This window comes from Taurulus bubalis (genome assembly GCF_910589615.1).
Source record: "Taurulus bubalis genome assembly, chromosome: 12".
Taxonomy (NCBI): domain Eukaryota; kingdom Metazoa; phylum Chordata; class Actinopteri; order Perciformes; family Cottidae; genus Taurulus; species Taurulus bubalis.
The window spans coordinates 27170009-27193074 of NC_136600.1; the positions used below are offsets into that span (position 1 = coordinate 27170009).

General features: G+C 46.3%; 2 protein-coding genes across 2 annotated transcripts in view; one reads left to right on the forward strand and one right to left on the reverse strand.

Moving 5' to 3' along the window:
- dek (DEK proto-oncogene) overlaps positions 1-9632 on the forward strand; it is a 12209-nt gene extending 2577 nt beyond the window's left edge. Inside the window, exons 6-13 of the mRNA XM_079227411.1 lie at positions 978-1107; positions 1343-1516; positions 1559-1669; positions 6343-6465; positions 6934-7018; positions 7105-7241; positions 7349-7417; positions 9248-9632. Of these exons, the coding sequence (XP_079083537.1) occupies positions 978-1107; positions 1343-1516; positions 1559-1669; positions 6343-6465; positions 6934-7018; positions 7105-7241; positions 7349-7417; positions 9248-9259 (841 nt within the window). The 3' untranslated portion in view covers positions 9260-9632. The remainder of the gene's footprint in view (positions 1-977; positions 1108-1342; positions 1517-1558; positions 1670-6342; positions 6466-6933; positions 7019-7104; positions 7242-7348; positions 7418-9247) is intronic.
- Positions 9633-16001: 6369 nt separating this feature from the next.
- prune (prune exopolyphosphatase) lies at positions 16002-21126 on the reverse strand. Its single transcript, XM_079228188.1, has 9 exons — positions 20966-21126; positions 20452-20550; positions 19889-20091; positions 19534-19718; positions 17684-17842; positions 17399-17490; positions 16927-17085; positions 16661-16751; positions 16002-16494 (listed from the first exon to the last, which is right to left on the reverse strand). Exons 1-9 carry the CDS (start codon positions 21002-21004, stop codon positions 16241-16243), a joined length of 1281 nt encoding a protein of 426 aa, XP_079084314.1. The 5' UTR covers positions 21005-21126; the 3' UTR covers positions 16002-16240.
- Positions 21127-23066: the final 1940 nt, after the last annotated feature.

The window sequence follows — 23066 nt, forward strand, 5'->3', positions numbered from 1 at the left end:
TGAAGACCCTCACGATGAAGACTCACGATGAAGACTCACGATGAAGACCCTCACGATGAAGACTCACGATGAAGACTCACGATGAAGACTCTCACGATGAAGACCCTCACGATGAAGACCCTCACGATGAAGACTCTCACGATGAAGACTCACGATGAAGACTCACGATGAAGACCCTCACGATGAAGACTCACGATGAAGACCCTCACGATGAAGACCCTCACGATGAAGACCCTCACGATGAAGACTCTCACGATGAAGACTCTCACGATGAAGACCCTCACGATGAAGACTCTCACGATGAAGACTCACGATGAAGACTCTCACGATGAAGACTCTCACGATGAAGACTCACGATGAAGACCCTCACGATGAAGACTCACGATGAAGACTCACGATGAAGACTCTCACGATGAAGACCCTCACGATGAAGACTCACGATGAAGACTCTCACGATGAAGACTCTCGATGAAGACCCTCACGATGAAGACCCTCACGATGAAGACTCTCACGATGAAGACTCACGATGAAGACTCTCATGATGAAGACCCTCACGATAAAGACTCTCACGATGAAGACTCTCACGATGAAGACTCACGATGAAGACTCTCACGATGAAGACCCTCACGATAAAGACCCTCACGATGAAGACCCTCACGATGAAGACCCTCACGATGAAGACTCTCACGATGAAGACTCTCACGATGAAGACTCACGATGAAGACTCTCACGATGAAGACTCTCACGATGAAGACTCACGATGAAGACCCTCACGATGAAGACCCTCACGATGAAGACCCTCACAATGAAGACTCGCGATGAAGAGCGTAGACAAACCGATGAAGACCCTCACGATGAAGACCCTCACGATGAAGACTCTCATGATGAAGACCCTCACGATAAAGACCCTCACGATGAAGACTCGCGATGAAGAGCGTAGACAAACCGATGAAGACGTCTTCTTTCTTCTCCTGCAGGAACTCTAACTTCACCAACACCAAGCTGAAGGTCGTCTGCGGCGTTTTGGATTTGGAGAAGAAAGGAACGCACTCGGATCTGGTGGACCGGATCCTCACCTTCCTCATCGCGCCGAAGAACAGCGGGAAGGTGAGCGGCGAGTCGTCGTCGTCGTTGTTGTTGTTGTTGTTGTTGTTGTTTCTGTGTCTGAAGCATTCAGTGCTTTTAAAACCGCCAGAAAGTTTGGGCTTAAAGTTTTTTTTTTTTGGACTCTAAAATAGTTTTTACTGCATTTGAAGGAGCAGCAGAGAGTTGTGGTTCTAATAGACGTCTCCTCCTCCTCCTCTTCCTCTTCCTCTTCTTCTTCCTCTTCCTCCTCTGGCAGCGTCTCCCCGTGAAGAAGAAGAGGAAATCGAAGAAGAAGCTGTCGGGTGCTGACTCCTCCTCCAGCGCCAAGAAGAAGAGCAAACCTCGACCCAGCAGCTCCGGCCCCAAGAAGTCCAGACCGGGGAGCAAGTCCAGCGCCATCGTCATGGACTCTAGCAGCGACGAAGAGGAGGAGGAGGAGGAGGAGGAAGAGGAGGAGGAGGAGGAGGAGGAGGAGGAGAAGGCGGAGGAGGAGAAGGCGGAGAAGGCGGAGGCGGAGGACGAGGACGAGGACAAGTCGGAGGAAAAAGAGGACAAGTCAGAGGAGTCTGCAGAGGAAGAGGAGGTGAGGTTCACTGATTACGCAACACCAAAAAAGGATTAAAGAAAAAAAGTTTCCGGTTATTAACTTTTCGACTGTCCTCGAACGCATCACGTTTTAACAAACGCTTCTCTCAGAAAAACATCAACAAATATTAATATTTAATATTTCAGCAAAATAACTTTATTTTCTCAAATCGTGTTAAACACGAACCACTTCCTGTCTATTGAGACTAGAACTCTCATCAATACTCTCATCAATACTCTCATCAATACTAATAATAATAATAATAATAATACATTTAATTTATATAGCGCTTTTCCAGATGCTCAAAGACGCTTGACAGAGACAAAACAAAACAAAAATATAGAAACAAAACAAACAATCCCAAAAAAATAAAATAAGAAAAAAAACTGGAGGAGCTGCAACAGAATTAGTCCTGCAGTGAAGGGTAGGGAGCAGGAGTTAACAGGTGAAGGGTAGGGAGCAGGAGTTAACAGGTGAAGGGTAGGGAGCAGGAGTTAACAGGTTAAGGGTAGGGAGCAGGGGTTAACAGGTGGAGGGTAGGGAGCAGGAGTTAACAGGTGAAGGGAGCAGGAGTTAGCAGGTGAAGGGTAGGGAGCAGGGGTTAACAGGTGAAGGGAGCAGGAGTTAGCAGGTGAAGGGTAGGGAGCAGGGGTTAACAGGTGAAGGGAGCAGGAGTTAGCAGGTGAAGGGTAGGGAGCAGGGGTTAACAGGTGAAGGGTAGGGAGCAGGAGTTAGCAGGTGAAGGGTAGGGAGCAGGGGTTAACAGGTGAAGGGTAGGGAGCAGGAGTTAGCAGGTGAAGGGTAGGGAGCAGGGGTTAACAGGTGAAGGGAGCAGGAGTTAGCAGGTGAAGGGTAGGGAGCAGGGGTTAACAGGTGAAGGGTAGGGAGCAGGGGTTAACAGGTGAAGGGTAGGGAGCAGGGGTTAACAGGTGAAGGGTAGGGAGCAGGGGTTAGCAGGTGGAGGGTAGGGAGCAGGGTTTAGCAGGTGAAGGGTAGGGAGCAGGGGTTAGCAGGTGGAGGGTAGGGAGCAGGAGTTAACAGGTGAAGGGTAGGGAGCAGGGGTTAACAGGTGGAGGGTAGGGAGCAGGAGTTAACAGGTGAAGGGTAGGGAGCAGGGGTTAGCAGGTGGAGGCGAGTTTGAAGAGGTGTGTTTTGAGGGCTTGCTTAAATGACGATAGGGTGGGAGCCTGACGGAAGTGGATGGGGAGGGCGTTCCAGAGGAGCAGCAGCTGAGAAGGCCCGGTCACCCCAGGTCCAACGCTTGGTCTTGATGGTCTTCAGAGTGTTCAAATTGGCAGACCTGAGGCAACGGGGAGGGGCGTGAAGGGGGAGGAGGTCTGAAAGGTAGGGAGGGGCCAGATTGTTTAGGGCTTTGTAAGATTTTAAAGTCAATCCTGTATTTGACCGGGAGGCAGTGGAGGTTGCGTAGGACAGGGGGGATGTGGTCATAGCGGCAGGTGGAGGTGAGCAGTCGAGCGGCAGAGTTCTGAACATACTGAAGTTTGTTGATGATTTTGTTGGGGGAGCCGTAGAGGATGCTGTTGCAGTAATCAAGTCTAGATGTTATGAGGGCATGGATGAGAATTTCAGTGGTGGCAGAGGACAAGGAGGGCCGGAGGCGAGCAATGTTCCTGAGGTGAAAGAAGGCAGTTTTGGTGATGTGGTTGGCGTGGGGTAGGAAAGAGAGGGTGGGGTCGAGAATGATGCCGGGGTTGCGGACCTGGGTGGAGGGGTGACGATGGAGCTATCAATGTTCAGAGAGAAGGTCTGGGCTGAGCGGGTGAGGGAGTTAGGGCCGATAATGAGCATTTCAGATTTATTGCAATTGAGTTTAAGAAAATTCTGCTGCATCCAGGATTTTATATCAGTGAGACAGGAGGTGAGAGTGGAGTGGGTGACTGAGGTGATGGTCTTAGAGGAGAAATAGAGTTGGGTGTCGTCAGCGTAGCAATGGAAATCAAGACCATGACGACGAATGATTTGTCCAAGGGGGAGGATGTAAATGATGAAGAGAAGGGGACCAAGCACAGAACCTTGGGGGACGCCGTGGGCCACTGGGGAGGATTTACAGTTATTTATGGCAATGAATTGATGTCGGTCTGAGAGATATGAGGTGAACCAGGAGAGGGCAGTGCCAGTTATACCAAGGGAGTGCTGGAGACGTGAGAGGAGGATGGAGTGGTTGATAGTGTCGAAGGCAACACTGAGGTCAAGAAGGATGAGGATGGTGAGGAAGCCAGAGTCCGCAGAGAGAAGTATATTGTTTGTGATTTTCAGTAGGGCGGTTTCTGTGCTGGGTTTTGAACGGAAGCCGGATTGGAAGGGTTCGTAGAGATTGTTGAGATTGAGGTGGGACTTGAGTTGTGATGCAACAGCGCTCTCAAGGACTTTGGACAGGTAGGGGAGGTTAGAGATGGGCCGGTAGTTATTGGGGACGTCAGGGTCAAGACCAGGTTTTTTCAACACAGGGGTGACAGCAGCAAGCTTTAGTGGGGAGGGTATGAGACCAGAGGACAGTGAGGAGTTGATGATGTTTGTGATGAGAGTGGAGAGTGAGGGGAGGCAGGCCTTGACTAAGGAAGAGGGGAGGGGGTCGAGGGTACAGGTGGAGGTCTTCATGCTGGAGACTATGGAGGAGAGGTCCATTTCAGTGATTGAACTGAAGGATGAAAGTGAGTGGCTTGGAACTAATGGAGGGTCATGTTGAGGGCTGGGGGGTGAGGTAGTGGAGGGGGAGGAGGCAGCCAGCTAGTTGTGAATTGTACTCAATACTCTCATCAATGCTCTCAATACTCTCAATAATCTCCTCAATACTCTCATCAATACTCTCAATAATCTCCTCAATAATCTCCTCAATAATCTCCTCAATACTCTCATCAATACTCTCATCAATACTCTCATCAATACTCTCAATACTCATCAATATTCTCAATACTCTAATCAATACTCTCATCAATACTCTCATCAATACTCTCATCAATATTCTCAATACTCTCAATACTCTCATCAATACTCTAAATACTCTCATCAATACTCTCATCAATACTCTCATCAATACTCTCAATACTTATCAATATTCTCAATACTGTAATCAATACTCTCCTCAATACTCTCCTCAATACTCTCCTCAATACTCTCATCAATACTCTCAATACTCTCATCAATACTCTCATCAATACTCTCAATACTCTAATCAATACTGTCATCAATACTGTCATCAATACTCTCATCAATACTCTCATCAATACTCTCAATACTCTAAATACTCTCATCAATACTCTCATCAATACTCTAAATACTCTCATCAATACTCTCATCAATACTCTCATCAATACTCTCAATACTCTCATCAATACTCATCAATACTCTAAATACTCTCATCAATACTCATCAATACTCTCAATACTCTCATCAATACTCATCAATACTCTCATCAATACTCTCATCAATACTCTAAATACTCTCATCAATACTCTCATCAATACTCTAAATACTCTCATCAATACTCTCATCAATACTCTCAATACTCTCAATACTCATCAATACTCTCATCAATACTCATCAATACTCTAAATACTCTCATCAATACTCATCAATACTCTAAATACTCTCATCAATACTCTAAATACTCTCATCAATACTCTCATCAATACTCTAAATACTCTCATCAATACTCTCATCAATACTCATTATTTTGTGAGAAAAAGAAGAAAATAATCCACATTTCTTTATTATTGTGTGATCACATTATCAACAAACCTTTAAGCTCATCAATGACCTCATCAGCGAGGTCATTGATGAGCCCTGATCATGTGATCACAGGGACGAAGAGAGGACGTCTCAGTAGGGCTGGACAGTGGGACCAGACATTCACTTCACAGTATTTAGTGGACTCAGGCGGTTTCACAGTATTTAGTGGACTCAGGCGGTTTCACAGTATTTAGTGGACTCAGGCGGTTTCACAGTATTTAGTGGACTCAGGCGGTTTCACAGTATTTAGTGGACTCAGGCGGTTTCACAGTATTTAGTGGACTCAGGCGGTTTCACAGTATTTAGTGGACTCAGGCGGTTTCACAGTATTTAGTGGACTCAGGCGGTTTCACAGTATTTAGTGGACTCAGGCGGTTTCACAGTATTTAGTGGACTCAGGCGGTTTCACAGTATTTAGTGGACTCAGGCGGTTTCACAGTATTTAGTGGACTCAGGCGGTTTCACAGTATTTAGTGGACTCAGGCGGTTTCACAGTATTTAGTGGACTCAGGTGGTTTCACAGTATTTAGTGGACTCAGGCGGTTTCACAGTATTTAGTGGACTCAGGTGGTTTCACAGTATTTAGTGGACTCAGGTGGTTTCACAGTATTTAGTGGACTCAGGCGGTTTCACAGTATTTAGTGGACTCAGGTGGTTTCACAGTATTTAGTGGACTCAGGTGGTTTCACAGTATTTAGTGGACTCAGGTGGTTTCACAGTATTTAGTGGACTCAGGCGCTGCTCTTGAAGCTAACACTGTGAATATGACATGGTTCTGCCTGCTGAAGAGTGACAACTGTCGCCATGGCAATGCGCCATGACGGTATGTGAACTATTCAAACCGGTTGGACCGGTTCTCCGCACAGACCCACGCCTCACTCCGCCTCTCCTTTAGTTCTCACTCCACGGTTGTGTTCCAGTCTCCCAGATCAAAGTCCAGAGGGAAGCCGGGGAAACGACCGAGGACACCAACGAAGAAGACGGGTCCTCCCAGAAAGAGGGCCAAGAAGGACGTTTCAGAGGAGTCGGAGTCCGACGACAAGGTGATCTAATGGAACCTGTTCTACCAGAACCGGTCTCAGTCTAGTCCTGGTCCTCTGTAGACAACCAGAACACCAGAGAGAAGATGGTCTGGTTCTAGAGAGTTCTTCTTAAAGAACCAACACTACCTCTTTAGTCCACAGGGGGCACTAGAACCAACACTACCTCTTTAGTCCACAGGGGGCACTAGAACCAACACTACCTCTTTAGTCCACAGGGGGCACTAGAACCAACACTACCTCTTTAGTCCACAGGGGGCACTAGAACCAACACTACCTCTTTAGTCCACAGGGGGCGCTAGAAAACTTTAGAAATCTTTTTTTTAAGTTAAACTCTCAGAAGTCTTGTGATGTTTATGTTGATGTTTTGTTGATGTTTATGTTGTTGTTTGATGTTTTGTTGATGTTTATGTTGTTGTTTGATGTTTTGTTGTTGTTTATGTTGTTGTTGTTGTTGTTGTTGTTGTTCAGTCCACAAAGAAGAAACCGGCTCCAGTCAAACCAGCCGCCAAAACCAAGAAGGCCGACAGCAGCAGCAGCAAAAACACCAACACAGGTGAGATCACTTATTAAATGAGCCTGTAGCTTTAAGAGGCTTCCCTTGATCCTGATGCATCATGGGACATGGTGTCCTTCCTGCAGCGGAGGACAGCGACGACGAGCCTCTCATCAAGATGGTGAAGAAGTCTCCAGGCGACGAGCAGCTGAAGGAGACGGTGAAGCAGCTGCTGAAGGAGGCGGACCTGGAGGAGATGACCATGAAGCAGATCTGTCAGAGGGTGAGGACACACACACACACACACACACACACACACACACACACACACACACACACACACACTCTATTGTATTGTGTATTCTTAATGACTCCTTCATGGTGTTTCAGGTGTTTGACACTTATCCGCACCACGACCTGACCAGCAAGAAGGACTACATCAAACAGACCGTCAAATCTGTGAGAGCACACACACACACACACACACACACACACACACACACACACAGGTGAAGGGTAGGGCTGTCTATGTCCAGGGTTAACATGGGGGGGGTGTCTATGTCCAGGGTTAACATGGGGGGGGTCTATGTCCAGGGTTAACATGGGGGGGGTCTATGTCCAGGGTTAACATGGGGGGGGTCTATGTCCAGGGTTAACATGGGGGGGGTCTATGTCCAGGGTTAACATGGGGGGGGTCTATGTCCAGGTGATAGCCAGGTGGTCAGAGATGGGATTATGACAAATAAATAAGTTAGTTACATGATAAAAGAAAAAAGTTTCTATATTTCTTTGTCATCTTTGATAGTGAACTGAATAATATTTGTATTATTATTATTATTATTATTGACTTGTGTAGACAATTATATCATCAGTGAATTTATATCATTAAAATAATTGTTAGAAAATATCTAAAGGTTTTTTTTGTGGAGAAGATTTTATCTATTCAACGTCACAAAGTTCTTCTTCTGTTGGTGTTGTTGTGTTGGTGGTGTTGTTGTGTTGTTGTTGTGTTGTTGGTGTTGTTGTGTTGTTGTGTTGTTGGTGTTGTTGTGTTGTTGTTGTGTTGTTGGTGTTGTTGTGTTGTTGGTGTTGTTGTGTTGTTGTGTTGTTGGTGTTGTTGTGTTGTTGTTGTGTTGTTGGTGTTGTTGTGTTGGTGGTGTTGTTGTGTTGTTGTTGTGTTGTTGGTGTTGTTGTGTTGTTGGTGTTGTTGTGTTGGTGGTGTTGTTGTGTTGTTGTTGTGTTGTTGGTGTTGTTGTGTTGGTGGTGTTGTTGTTGTGTTGTTGTTGTGTTGTTGGTGTTGTTGTGTTGGTGGTGTTGTTGTGTTGTTGTTGTGTTGTTGGTGTTGTTGTGTTGTTGTTGTGTTGTTGGTGTTGTTGTGTTGGTGGTGTTGTTGTGTTGTTGTTGTGTTGGTGGTGTTGTTGTGTTGTTGTTGTGTTGGTGGTGGTGGTGTTGTTGTGTTGTTGGTGGTGGTGTTGTTGTTGTGTTGTTGGTGGTGGTGTTGTTGTTGTGTTGTTGTTGTGTTGTTGTTGGTGGTGTTGTTGTGTTGTTGGTGGTGTTGGTGTTGTTGGTGGTGTTGTTGTGTTGTTGGTGGTGGTGTTGTTGTTGTGTTGTTGTTGTGTTGTTGGTGGTTGTGTTGGTGTTGTTGTGTTGGTGGTGGTGTGTTGTTGTGTTGGTGTTGTTGGTGTTGGTGTTGTGTTGGTGTTGTTGTGTTGTTGGTGTTGTTGTGGTGTTGTTGTGTTGTTGTTGGTGTGTTGGTGTTGTTGTGGTGGTGTTGTGTTGGTGTTGTTGTGTTGTTGTTGTGGTGTTGGTGTTGTTGTGTTGTTGTTGTTGTGTTGGTGGTGTTGTTGTGGTGGTGTTGTGTTGTTGTGTTGGTGTTGTGTTGTTGTGTTGTTGTTGTGTTGGTGGTGTTGTTGTGGTGGTGTTGTGTTGTTGTGTTGTTGTTGTGTTGGTGTTGTTGTGTTGTTGTTGTGTTGTTGTTGTTGTGGTGTGGTGTTGTTGTGTTGTTGTTGTGGTGTTGTTGTTGTTGTGTTGGTGTTGTGTTGTTGTGGTGTTGGTGTTGTTGTGTTGTTGTTGTTGTGTTGTTGTGTTGTTGTTGTTGTGTTGTTGTTGTGTTGTTGTTGGTGGTGGTGTTGTTGTGTTGTTGTTGGTGTTGTTGTGTTGTTGTTGTTGTGTTGGTGTTGTTGTTGTTGTGTTGTTGTGTTGTTGTTGTGGTGGTGTTGTGTTGTTGTTGTTGTGTTGTTGTTGTTGTGTTGTTGTTGTGTTGCGTCATGCTTCTCTGTCTCCTCACAGCTCATCACATGAAGAAGAAGAATGAAGTTCAACTTCACAGAAAAAAAAATCTTTCATGAGTTTCATATCAAGTTTGTTTTTCATACAGTTTTCTCCTTGATGATGTTTTTGTTTATTATTAATATTGTTATTGTTTTGTAGTCGTCATCAACAAGTTTAACGTTCTGCAGATTTATGAGGGAAAAAGTTTTCCTTTGAAGTTTGTTTGTGTTTATTAACACTTCTGGATTAATATGTAAATAAGTTTCTAATCAGGTGAAGCTATTTTTTGATTAACTCATTAATTTGTCAACTTTTTTTATTTGGCTCTTTCAAACAATAATTTACAAATGAAAACTTTTAAATAAAATTGGGCTGAAGAAATAAAGTTTGTTTTTATACAAGATTGTCTTTGTGTTATTTTAATGCTGTGGTGTCAAACTCGAGGCCCGCGGACCCAACCGGGCCGCCAAGCCCCTCTTCAGCCAATCCTGAGCTTTTATTTTGAAGGGAATTGTTAACGCAGCAGAGTGTCTCAATGCACAAATAGAGCTCCATGACTGAATTGGATACTCACGTTCACATTGGAAACGTAAAACATTGGACTCATCTCTGGTGGGGACGAGTCTGCCTACAGGCTGGAGACTGACCACCTGGAGACCTGGTGCAGACAGAACCACCTGGAGACCTGGTGCAGACAGAACCACCTGGAGACCTGGTGCAGACAGAACCACCTGGAGACCTGGTGCAGACAGAACCACCTGGTGCAGCCAGAACCACCTGGAGACCTGGTGCAGACAGAACCACCTGGAGACCTGGTGCAGACAGAACCACCTGGAGCTCAACGCCCTGAAGACAGTGGAGATGGCTGTGGACTTCAGGAAGAACGCAGCCCCACTCTCACCCTGGTACTTAGCCCTAACCCTTAGCACTAGCACTAACCCTTAGCCGTTAGCTCTTCGCCTTAGCCCTTAGCACTAACCCTTAGCACTAGCCCTTAGCCCTAACCCTTAGCCCTTAGTCCTAACCCTTTGCCTTAGCACTAACCCTTAGCTCTTCGCCTTAGCCCTTAGCACTAACCCTTAGCCGTTAGCTCTTCGCCTTAGCCCTTAGCACTAACCCTTAGCACTAGCCCTTAGCCCTAACCCTTAGCCCTTAGTCCTAACCCTTAGCCCTTAGCACTAACCCTTAGCCCTAACCCTTAGCCCTTAGCACTAGCCCTAACCCTTAGCCCTAACACTAAGCCCTTAGTCCTAACCCTAAGCCATTAGTCCTAATCCTAAACCCTTAGTCCTAACCCTAAGCCCTTAGCACTAACCCTAAACCCTTAGTCCTAACCCTAAACCCTTAGTCCTAATCCTAAACCCTTAGTCCTAACCCTAAGCCCTTAGCACTAACCCTAAACCCTTAGTCCTAACCCTAAACCCTTAGTCCTAACCCTAAACCCTTAGTCCTAATCCTAAACCCTTAGCCCTAACCCTTAGCCCTTAGCACTAGCCCTAACCCTTTGCCCTAATCCTAAACCCTTAGTCCTAACCCTAAGCCCTTAGCACTAACCCTAAACCCTTAGTCCTAATCATAAACCCTTAGTCCTAACCCTAAACCCTTAGTCCTAATCCTAAACCCTTAGTCCTAATCCTAAACCCTTAGTCCTAATCCTAAACCCTTAGCACTAACCCAGTTTACACTTATCACTTTCACACAATCAATCATTTCATTCTGTGCACTTTACTTGTTTAAATTTTAACGTTCATTTGTATTCTCTGTAGATCCAACTGTAAATATTCAATACACCCAATTGTAAATATCCATGCTCCCTTTTTATTGCACTGTTTCATGTTTAAAGTCAAATGTGTTGCACCTCCCGCCAGGACAAATTCCTTGTATGTGTAAACTTGGCAATAAATGGTTCTGATTCTGACATCGTTTGAAATACATGTTACACTATAGTGAATGTAACAGCCAGCCAAAATGCTTTTTTAGCGTGGAGAGGAGAAAAAAGGCAAAGATGTGTTAATTTCATCATGTTTTTATTTAATCATCACGAGGGTCGGGGTTGGATGACATCAGATGAGGGGTTGCGCTTAGATGACCTCCGTCAGGACGTCATCAGGCACATACGGCTTCACCTGGATGTGAACCCCCCCAGGTGAACAGGAAGGCTCAGGCAGTAAACCGCTGACCGTCAGACAGTCGTCGTGTTGCCGGGCCTCCAAACCGTCAGGAACAACTCCGGGAGGTTTATCCGTGCAGCAGGAGTGAACCTTCTGCATCACCGGCTTTGGCGGCTTCTTGTGTTCTTCCAGACTCTTGATCAGCCTCCTCTGCTGGTTAATCGTGTCGATATATTGAGACACATGGTGGTCTTCCTGCTGCTTCTTCATCAGCATCACCTTGTTTTCATCTCTTTTGTTGATCTTGTCTGTTCGGACTGCTCTGTGGAAAGCCTGCGCGGCCTTTTTAATCCCCTCCGCGGTTGTTATGTCCTCAGAATGCACCAGCACCGTGGTGTCGCCTTCCAGGTAGCGCCTGTAGTAAGCAATGAGGCTCTTTTTAAATGAGTGAGGGTCCGATATCAGCTGGAAGCATCCATGCAGGTCCTTCTTGGACTGCTGCTGCTGGTTGTCCAATGCTCTGACCCTCTCCTTGTCCTTCATCTGCTCAACCTTATAGCCTTGGACTAAGGCGGTGTGGCCTGAGACCTTTTTAATCAGGAGTGCATTCTCCTTCTCCACCTTTTTCAAGCCCTCAGTTTTCATTTTACATGTTTTCTCTGAGTCTATTAGTTTGTCCTCTAGACCCTTTTTCAGCTCATTTCTGAACTCCAGTTTCAGAATAGCGATTTCTTTTTTCTTCCTCTCAATCGTTGCTTCATTATCATTCACTGTGTTCTTCAAAATAGACGCCTCTTTGTTTTGAGTTCGAACGACTTTCGTTAGCTCCTTGGCGGTCTTCTCTAACGAAGCGTTGTTCTCCTTGAGAGCGTCCATTGTGATCAGCTCTGCGGTTCTGTCCTCACGCTTGTCATATTTATCCTTTAAGTGACAGTATTTTGTATAGTTGACTTGAGCCAAATTATCCTTCCTGACTATAATCCTTTGTAAATCCTCTTTTTGAAGCGTCTCTTCCTGAAGGCGCGCGGTCACGCGTCTCGTGTCCTCCTCGGCGGCGTGGAGGGACGCCTCGAGGCGGCCATGGATGTGTGTGTCCACAAGGTGTTGGTCCTCCAGAGCCAGCACCTGGTCCTCTAAGGTCTTTCTGTCTGCTTCACCTTTACACATGTCAGACTGGTGACTCGCTGTCTGTTCGGACATCTCTCTGTCACAGTTGTTGGCCTGTTTCTGTAACTCTGCCTGGTGTTTGGCCTTCAGAGTTTCATGTTCTTTTACAAGCTGACACCTTTCCTTCTCCTGGAGAGTGAACCTCGTCTTCCAGTGGAACACTTCATCTCTCTTGCTCTCCATTGCATCTTTGACCTGCGCTTTAAGTTCATTAACTGTTCCCATGGTAGCTTTTAGCTTCTCTTCAAGCGCCAGTTTCTCTTCCTTCAGTAAAGAGAATGCCTTCTCCTTCTTGTTGTTCTCGGCCCTGGTCATCCTGTCGGCTAACCTTCGGTCGTATTTCAGCTCCAACTGCTGCCTCAGTTTACTTCCTCCCTCAGCCATCTTGAGTCTGTAATGACACTAGTCTGTACTGAAGCTAGTCTGTACTGAAGCTAGTCTGTGATGAAGCTAGTCTGTGATGAAGCTAGTCTGTACTGACGCTAGTCTGTAATGAAGCTAGTCTGTACTGACGCTAGTCTGTAATGAAGCTAGTCTGTAATGAAAGCTAGTCTGTACTGAAGCTAGTCTGTGTAATGACTAGCTAGAGTAGCATTACTGAGCTCCTCGACCGGTTCTCTATATAGACCACTTGATCGTCATCGCAGTCGTGTTATTGAATCTATTAGGCTCCGCCCACTTGCTTTTGAATCTTTTTGGGCTCCGCCCACTCGATCATCGGCAGGTCCATGTTGTGAAGTTAGCTCGTTGTGTGCGATAGCTAGCGGCGGCCATGTTTATAGCAGGAGGCCCTGCAGACATTCTGTTCAGGGTCCTCTGCACTGGCACATACACCACAAACCCATCGTAGGCCAAACGTTTATATGTACCTGCTGTTGGATACACCACCTGGTTTACATCCTGTTATACACCACCTGGTTTACATCCTGTTATACACCACCTGGTGTACATCCTGTAATACACCACCTGGTTTACGTCCTGTTATACACCACCTGGTTTACGTCCTGTTATACACCACCTGGTTTACATCCTGTTATACACCACCTGGTTTACGTCCTGTTATACACCACCTTAGATACACCACCTGGTTTACGTCCTGTTATACACCACCTGGTTTACGTCCTGTTATACACCACCTTAGATACACCACCTGGTTTACGTCCTGTTATACACCACCTTAGATACACCACCTGGTTTACGTCCTGTTATACACCACCTTAGATACACCACCTGGTTTACGTCCTGTTATACACCACCTTAGATACACCACCTGGTTTACGTCCTGTTATACACCACCTTAGATACACCACCTGGTTTACATCCTGTTATACACCACCTGGTTTACATCCTGTTATACACCACCTTAGATACACCACCTGGTTTACGTCCTGTTATACACCACCTGGTTTACATCCTGTTATACACCACCTTAGATACACCACCTGGTTTACATCCTGTTATACACCACCTTAGATACACCACCTGGTTTACGTCCTGTTATACACCACCTGGTTTACATCCTGTTATACACCACCTTAGATACACCACCTGGTTTACATCCTGTTATACACCACCTTAGATACACCACCTGGTTTACGTCCTGTTATACACCACCTGGTTTACATCCTGTTATACACCACCTTAGATACACCACCTGGTTTACATCCTGTTATACACCACCTTAGATACACCACCTGGTTTACGTCCTGTTATACACCACCTTAGATACACCACCTGGTTTACATCCTGTTATACACCACCTGGTTTACATCCTGTTATACACCACCTTAGATACACCACCTGGTTTACGTCCTGTTATACACCACCTGGTTTACGTCCTGTTATACACCACCTTAGATACACCACCTGGTTTACGTCCTGTTGGATAGAAGATATGGTCTTATTATTGTTAGAGGGATTGACGGCTTCCCACAAAAGGTTATTTATTGTTCACAACCATAAGTGAGCTGACATTAAGAGTTAAATGCAGCTGTAATGAAGTGTCAGACGCCAGCAGGCCTCACCTCGTCCTCATCACCGTGCGCTGTCAGGTAAACATGAACATACTTTTATTAGTCAGGCGTGTTTTATACACAACTAAACGTGAAGTAACTGCCCCATTCTTTACTTATCCCTGTGTCTGTCTAAAGACCTGTTGATGTGTAGTATACAATACTTCATCTCTGCTGGTAAGCAAGTATTTGAATGGTTCAGCTGATACTATTATATGTATACGTGTGTAATACATTCTCTCTAGAGTATTCCCTGTCAGGAAACAGAGCACCATCAAAGGTATGCGTTAGAGTAATGAGTGGTGTCAGGCGTACTGCGAGACGAGCTCCGAGGTTCTTCAGCTTTGAGGAGGAATGTTCTACATCCTTTGATGGCGTCACCTGCTCTGTTCCCAGCATGCGGGGGCGGCTCAGTGGTTAGCATGCCCGTCTTTCAATCAGAGGGTTGGTGCCTTTTAAACTGTCGCCACATCAAATGACGTGGCGGGCCTCGAGTTTGACACCTATGCTTTAAATGAACATGGAAAATTGTATTTTATAAAAAAATCTGGTCATGTTCTACAGAAGTCTCTGTTCCTGCATTCTTCCATGCTCTTGCCTGACCGAGGTTCTGTTATCAGGTTCTGTTATCAGGTTCTGTTATCAGGTTCTGTTATCAGGTTCTGTACAGCTGAGGCCTCTGTTGAGTTTAGTCACATTCTGGCAAACAGTGTTAACAAAGACAACACCATTACAGGACTTGAGCTGGTCCGTGTAAGGAGAGAACAATCCCCCAACTTGCTAATACCATTAAGCTAGCGTTAGCTAATGCTAGTAGCTCTATGCTTAATTTCCCACTTCAATAAATCTAGTTAATGCTTTGTATCATGTCCCTATGTCCCAGTCCTCATGACAATGTTTCTAGTATCTCTAGAAAACTACGTTACCTGCGCTGCTGCTGCTATTGCTAATGCTGCTAATGCTACTGCTGCTAATGCTGCTGCTAATACTGCTACTGCTAATGCTGCTGCTGCTAATGCTGCTACTGCTGCTGCTAATACTGCTACTGCTAATGCTGCTACTGCTGCTAATGCTGCTGATGCTGCTACTGCTGCTGCTAATACTGCTGCTGCTAATGCTGCTACTGCTGCTGCTGCTAATGCTGCTGCTAATACTGCTACTGCTGCTGCTAATACTGCTACAGCTGCTGCTAATACTGCTGCTAATGCTGCTACTGCTACTGCTGCTGCTAATACTGCTAATGCTGCTGCTGCTACTGCTGCTGCTAATGTTACTGCTGCTGCTGCTACTGCTGCTGCTAATGTTACTGCTGCTGCTGCTAATGCTGCTGCATGCGGTCCGGTAGAGCGACGCCATCACATGCATTAACCTCATGTTGTAGCGGGGTTTATGAAGTTGAAAATATAAAATCCGTTATTGAAAACTGAACAATACATTTTATTCAACAACAAAAGAACTGAATCAAAATTATATTTAACTCAAAACTTTTTATTTCGAATACATTACAATACAATTTTTCAACGTTCAACAGCAAAACTTCATTTTTCAGGTTCAAATCTTTTTCTCAAACTAAACATTTGCCCTGCATTTGGCTACGTACTTCCTGAGCTGCTGGTAGGCTTCTCATCTCAAACAGCAGATTACACTGACGCCGTCAGTGTCCGTCGTACCTTCGTCATCGTCTTCGTCATCTGACAGACTGATGATTGACAGGTCAGAGGTCAGTTCCCTCTCCTGTCGGCCATCTTGCTGAACTTCTCCTCCAGGTCCAGAGCGCTGAGGTGCGGCAGGCCTCCGTCCAGAGGACAGCCCTCCACCAGGCTGTTCATCGGGGTCGGAGGGACCCGGGACTCCTCGTCTTCCTCCTCCTCCATGTCTCCCAGGCGACCGTCTGCCAGGCGGCCGTCGGCGTCGCGCTCCTTCAGGAAGTCCTTAACGAGGGGGAGGAGCTGCTTACGGGACGCCAGAGAGTTTCCTGAGGAGAGACCCGATTGTTTACGTCTTTGTTTGTGACTTCCTGTGTTCATGAGACAAAGAGCTGCCCTCAAGTCACACAGCTTCAGTCCCCGCCCCCTGATGATGATGATGATGATGATGGAGAGAAGCAGCTCATCTGCCGCTTCAGAGGGGGAGGGGCTTACCTTGCAGATAGGCTGTGATGTGAGGACGAGGGCTGCTGATTGGACAGAGGTTGAGGGCGGGGCTACGGGCTTGTTCCAGGAAGTGACTCACCTGTGTGGGGGATAAGTCGTCATGGAAACTCAAACATCCAGAAACTGCAGCAACAGTGTATAGTGTACCTACTGTAGTATTATCACAATGACGAGTACTTGCAGTGTGTACCTGCAGCAGTAACGAGTACTTGCAGTGTGTACCTGCAGCAGTAACGAGTACTTGCAGTGTGTACCTGTTGCCTGCAGGCGGTGCTGTGGCTGAACACAGCGAGCTCTCTGATTGGCTCGCTGCTCTCTCTGAAGGAGATGCTCATCAGCAGCAGGAGGTCGAATCCAAACTTCAGACAGAAACCTGAGAGCTCCGCCTCCAACCCCGCCCTCTGCAGGAAGTCCTGACACACACACACACACACACACACACACACACACACACACACACACACACACACACACAGCTGTTGGTAGAGTGATGTCATAGATCTGAGCTCACAGATGATAGGTCAGAACAGCAGGTGGAGTCTCCGTCTAGCAACAGCTCAGAGTGTAGTGTAGTACAGTGTGTAGTACAGTGTGTAGTACAGTGTGCAGTACAGTGTGCAGTACAGTGTGCAGTACAGTGTGTAGTACAGTGTGCAGTACAGTGTGCAGTACAGTGTGCAGTACAGTGTGTAGTACAGTGTGTAGTACAGTGTGCAGTAAACTGACCTCCAGTGTGATGTAGAGAACAGAGACAGCGACATTCAAACTTCCTGAAACAGCTTTCATGTCCTTCAACAACATCTGTTCAGTGTTCAGGCCTGAGGACAAGATACTACATTAAGAAATACTACAACACACTGCACCAAATACTACAACACACTGCACCAAATACTACAACACAGTCTTTGTTCACACTGTAATTCTGTGATAATAATAGTATAAATGTGGCCACCTGTACTTCCATAAACTGCAGTACTATGCGTGCAAATACTGCAGTTTTCTGCCCTTCACCTGAGACGTCAAACTTGGCGTCCTGCAGCATCTGGAAGAGAGCGCCTCTCGCTGGCAGGGCGGGGAAACGAGCCTCCAACGCCGCAACGAGCCGACTGTCTTTAGGAGTCACTTTCCCTGCTGAGGGCGCCATGTTGACGCAGTCCATCACCACCGCCGCTACACAACAGGTACACAACAGGTACACGACAGGTACACAACAGGTACACGACAGGTACACGACAGGTACACAACAGGTACACAACAAGTACACGACAGGTACACGACAGGTACACGACAGGTACACAACAGGTACACAACAGGTACACAACAGGTACACGACAGGTACACGACAGGTACACAACAGGTACACGACAGGTACACAACAAGTACACGACAGGTACACAACAGGTACACAACAGGTACACGACAGGTACACGACAAGTACACAACAAGTACACGACAGGTACACAACAAGTACACGACAAGTACACAACAAGTACACAACAGGTACACAACAAGTACACGACAGGTACACAACAGGTACACAACAGGTACACAACAAGTACACGACAGGTACACAACAGGTACACGACAAGTACACAACAGGTACACAACAGGTACACAACAAGTACACGACAGGTACACAACAGGTACACAACAAGTACACGACAAGTACACAACAGGTACACAACAAGTACACGACAGGTACACAACAAGTACACGACAAGTACACGACAAGTACACAACAGGTACACGACAGGTACACAACAGGTACACAACAGGTACACGACAAGTACACGACAAGTACACGACAGGTACACAACAGGTACACAACAGGTACACGACAAGTACACAACAGGTACACAACAAGTACACGACAGGTACACAACAAGTACACAACAGGTACACGACAGGTACACAACAGGTACACGACAGGTACACGACAAGTACACGACAAGTACACGACAAGTACACGACAAGTACACGACAAGTACACGACAGGTACACGACAAGTACACGACAAGTACACGACAAGTACACGACAAGTACACGACAGGTACACGACAGGTACACAACAGGTACACGACAGGTACACGACAAGTACACAACAGGTACACGACAAGTACACGACAAGTACACGACAAGTACACGACAGGTACACAACAGGTACACGACAAGTACACGACAAGTACACGACAAGTACACGACAAGTACACGACAGGTACACGACAAGTACACGACAGGTACACGACAGGTACACAACAGGTACACAACAAGTACACGACAAGTACACAACAGGTACACAACAGGTACACAACAAGTACACGACAAGTACACGACAGGTACACGACAAGTACACGACAAGTACACGACAAGTACACGACAAGTACACGACAGGTACACGACAGGTACACAACAGGTACACGACAGGTACACGACAAGTACACAACAGGTACACGACAAGTACACGACAAGTACACGACAAGTACACGACAGGTACACAACAGGTACACGACAAGTACACGACAAGTACACGACAAGTACACGACAAGTACACGACAGGTACACGACAAGTACACGACAGGTACACGACAGGTACACAACAGGTACACGACAGGTACACAACAGGTACACAACAAGTACACGACAAGTACACAACAGGTACACAACAGGTACACAACAAGTACACGACAAGTACACAACAGGTACACGACAGGTACACAACAGGTACACAACAAGTACACAACAGGTACACGACAAGTACACGACAGGTACACAACAAGTACACAACAAGTACAGACTGAGCAGCTGCAGGTGTACCGAGGACGTGTTCAGGTGTACCGAGGACGTGTTCAGGTGGTGTTTACCGTAGAGCAGTTGGGCAACCTGCTGGTCCAGGATCTCCGGAGCCTTCTGGATGATACGTTCCGTGACCAAGGTAGCACAGGATCCCACTTTCTCCACGATAACAGGGCAGGAGGGGGAGGAGTCTCTCTCCAGCAGGTGATGGTCAATGACCTCCACCACCGCCGCCTCCAGGTCGCTATCTGAACTGCAGGACAGATACACGCAGATGAGACAGGTAATCACGTTATCTGGAAGATGTTTAGGCCACTGGAGGAAACCTGGAGGGCCTCGACTAAAGAAAAGAGTTTCTCCAAACACGAATTTGCCTCACACCTGTCAGAAGTGTTTGGCTACCTGTCAGATGGGCGTGGCTACCTGGGCAGGACGTTGTGGTCGACCAGCGTGAGCCGCAGGCGGCCGGCTCGGTGCAGCGCTCGCAGGTCCAGCTGGTCTCTGAACAGCAGCAGGTCTGCAGACAGGGACACCTGTCGCAGCAGGGAGACGTTATCCGAGCGCAGCGGCAGCTCCGACTGCCGGATGTTGAGCAGCGGGACGACGAGCGCCTCGGGGCGGCCGGTCTGACGGGCACAGAGACACTCAGGTACACACCGAGGACACACACACCTGCAGGAACACACCGAGGACACACACACCTGCAGGAACACACCGAGGACACACACACCTGCAGGAACACACCGAGGACACACACACCTGCAGGAACACACCGAGGACACACACACCTGCAGGAACACACCCAGGCTGAGGACACACACACCTGCAGGAACACATCCAGGCTGAGGACACACACACCTGCAGGAACACATCCACCCCGAGGACACACACACCTGCAGGAACACACCCACCCCGAGGACACACACACCTGCAGGAACACATCCAGGCTGAGGACACACACCTGCACCGCGGCCTCAGAGGCTCACCTTGGACAGGAAGTAGGCGTAGGCCAGCGCACACACCATGGAGTCCACATCACAGGCCTCATTCCCCAGAACCACATGGAGTCCTGGACCAGCCGGGTCCTGCAGGAGACGGTCTTAGTGAACACCGGACTGAAGCTCATCAGGACATTAATACAACAGAGGAATAAATCTAAAAACACCTTCAAGATAAAGAAATACATGACAAATATTTACTGAAGTGAGTGATACTTTGTCTATATACAGTATGCAAATATATATTTATGATAAATATGTATTTATCATAAATATATGCATTTATCATTATAAATTTAATTGCGCATATATCATTTTTCAAGCACACTTTTCCTTCTTGTTAGTTTATATTGTATTATGTTGTTCCCTGACCGGAAGTTTACTTTGAAAGGTGTGTGTGTGTGTGTGTGTGTGTGTGTGTGTGTGTGTGTGTGTGTGTGTGTGTGTGTGTGTGTGTGTGTGTGTGTGTGTGTGTGTGTGTGTGTGTGTGTGTGTGTGTTACCTTCACGGTCCCTCTGCAGCTCGACAAAAACTCCTCCATCTTCAGTCTCTTCGCTGTGGCCGCTAACTAACCTGCTAACTAACTAGCCGCTAACTAACCTGCTAACTAACTAGCCGCTAGCTGCCTAGCCGCTCCTCTGGCCGGTTAACGGGGCCACCGGGTCACCGAGCAGCGGGCTGTCAGTCACGCGCGGTGCCGTTAACGGGAACGCGTAGCTGCGAGGCGACGGACTCTAGTGCTGCTGGGTAAAAAGTCAGGGGGCGTTCAGGTGCACTGGAAGCTTGGGAAATATGAGAAGTGATTTATTCTTAACTGAAATAAACAAAATGTATCTTATTCACAGACCGTTAAACTTAACATTGAAATATCAACAAACCGAAAATATGCTGAAAATAAAACTAAAGGAACTTTGTTTTATTTTATTCGCTAGATTAGTTCTAAATATATCTAAAATATAATTGTAATTCCCACATTTCTTTTCGCATTGAAGGTAACACGATCCTCCGGAGGAACAGAGGAACTCTGGGTAATATAGTTCTTATTCCAGCTGTCCTCCTAAAGCATAGGTCACTAACTGGCGGACCGCGGTCCGGGTGCGGACCCAGAGGCCGTCCCATCCGGACCCGGACCGCCAGCCAAAACAGAAGGTTATGATTTAAAACCTGACAGGGCGCTTTTATTTTTTTACCCGGCGGCGCAGCTTTTGCAGTCTTTACGGTAGTGGTTTAGCGGATGTGGAAACGCACAGACCAATTGCATGCGAGTTAAGCCATCCCACGTGATACCACTCAGCCAATCAAATCTATGCATTCTCGGCGGTAAACATTACGTCTCAACAGACAGCGCTGCGCAGACAGATGAGACAGTTAGAGGCAGGTTACACATTGAGACGGTAGAAAGAAACAGAAAGATAGCGATACATTTTAAAAACAAAGGGAGAGAAACGGACGACTGCGCCGGAGAAAGTTGAGAAAAAGGCGAGTGAGACAGCGAAAGGGAGAGAAACATAAGGAACAAATGTCGCTCTGCAAAAAAAGAAAAGTTGACAGCGAACATAGAGCATTTAATCCGGAGTGGACCGACTCATTTCTGTTCACACTTCCCACAGGGAGCACAAAACCAGTGTGTCTTATATGTTCAGAAACCGTGGCACTTATTAAAAGTGGCAATGTGAAACGCCATTATGAGACAAAACAAAGGTTTTGAACAAACATAGCCACTCAAATCCGAAGTGAGATCACAGAAAATAAGTGGCCTCACAGCCCAATATGAACATCCACCAGGATCCTGAGCCGACCAGTTTCTAAGAACTGACCCTTCCGCTCTCTGGCTCCAAACGGTCCCTGACACAGCTTTTCCAGGTCTGAGGAAAGTTGCCATATATATATATATATATATATATATATATATATATATATATATATATATATATATATATATATATATATATACATCTGGACCATGTTTGGCTCCACCTACAACTGCGAGGCAGCTTTCTCCACGATGAATATCATCAAAAATAAATATCGTTGGAGGCTCACCAACGAGCAGCTCCACATGTGCATGAGAATGGCCCTGACTCCATTCAAGCCCAGGGTTAAAGTCCTGGCAGGACAAGCTAGAGCTCAATTCTCCCACTGAGCCACAAAGTGGGGGAGTGGGATGCAAGAGTGATGCTCTACAACTGTTCAACTGTTAAGATGTGTTGAGATTTATTATCTGTAAAATTGTTTGAGACTGAAACAGAAACGGGGACATTTAAGCTTTTCCTCCCTTTTTTAATTGTTCTGAAGTTAAGCACTTTATTTGATTATTATTATTTATTATTACATGCACCATTTTCATTTTGTATTTATTTTAAAATGCAGCCCTACTTTTATTTAGTTCATGAGAGAACATTATACATATCTGCATTCACACATAAGTCCAGTTCTATGATACGTGATAATAAATATTGTTTAAAAGTGGTTTAATCGTACTGAATTCATTTGATTTGAAAGGTATTGATTACATGCAGATGTTGATACAACTCCCAGGCTACTTAAATATATATCACACTAAATAGTTAGACATTATGATCTTCTGGACCTTTGTTCAAGAA

What these genes read in the sequence shown, in the direction of transcription:
- prune (XM_079228188.1), bottom strand. Translation starts at nt 21,004, where the DNA reads ATGGAGGAGTTTTTGTCGAGCTGCAGAGGGACCGTGAAG. An exon ending in GCTGCAGAGGGACCGTGAAG is followed by an intron (nt 20,551 to 20,965) that starts GTAACACACACA and finishes CGTCTCCTGCAG; the next exon opens with GACCCGGCTGGTCCAGGACT. An exon ending in ACGCCTACTTCCTGTCCAAG is followed by an intron (nt 20,092 to 20,451) that starts GTGAGCCTCTGA and finishes TGTGCCCGTCAG; the next exon opens with ACCGGCCGCCCCGAGGCGCT.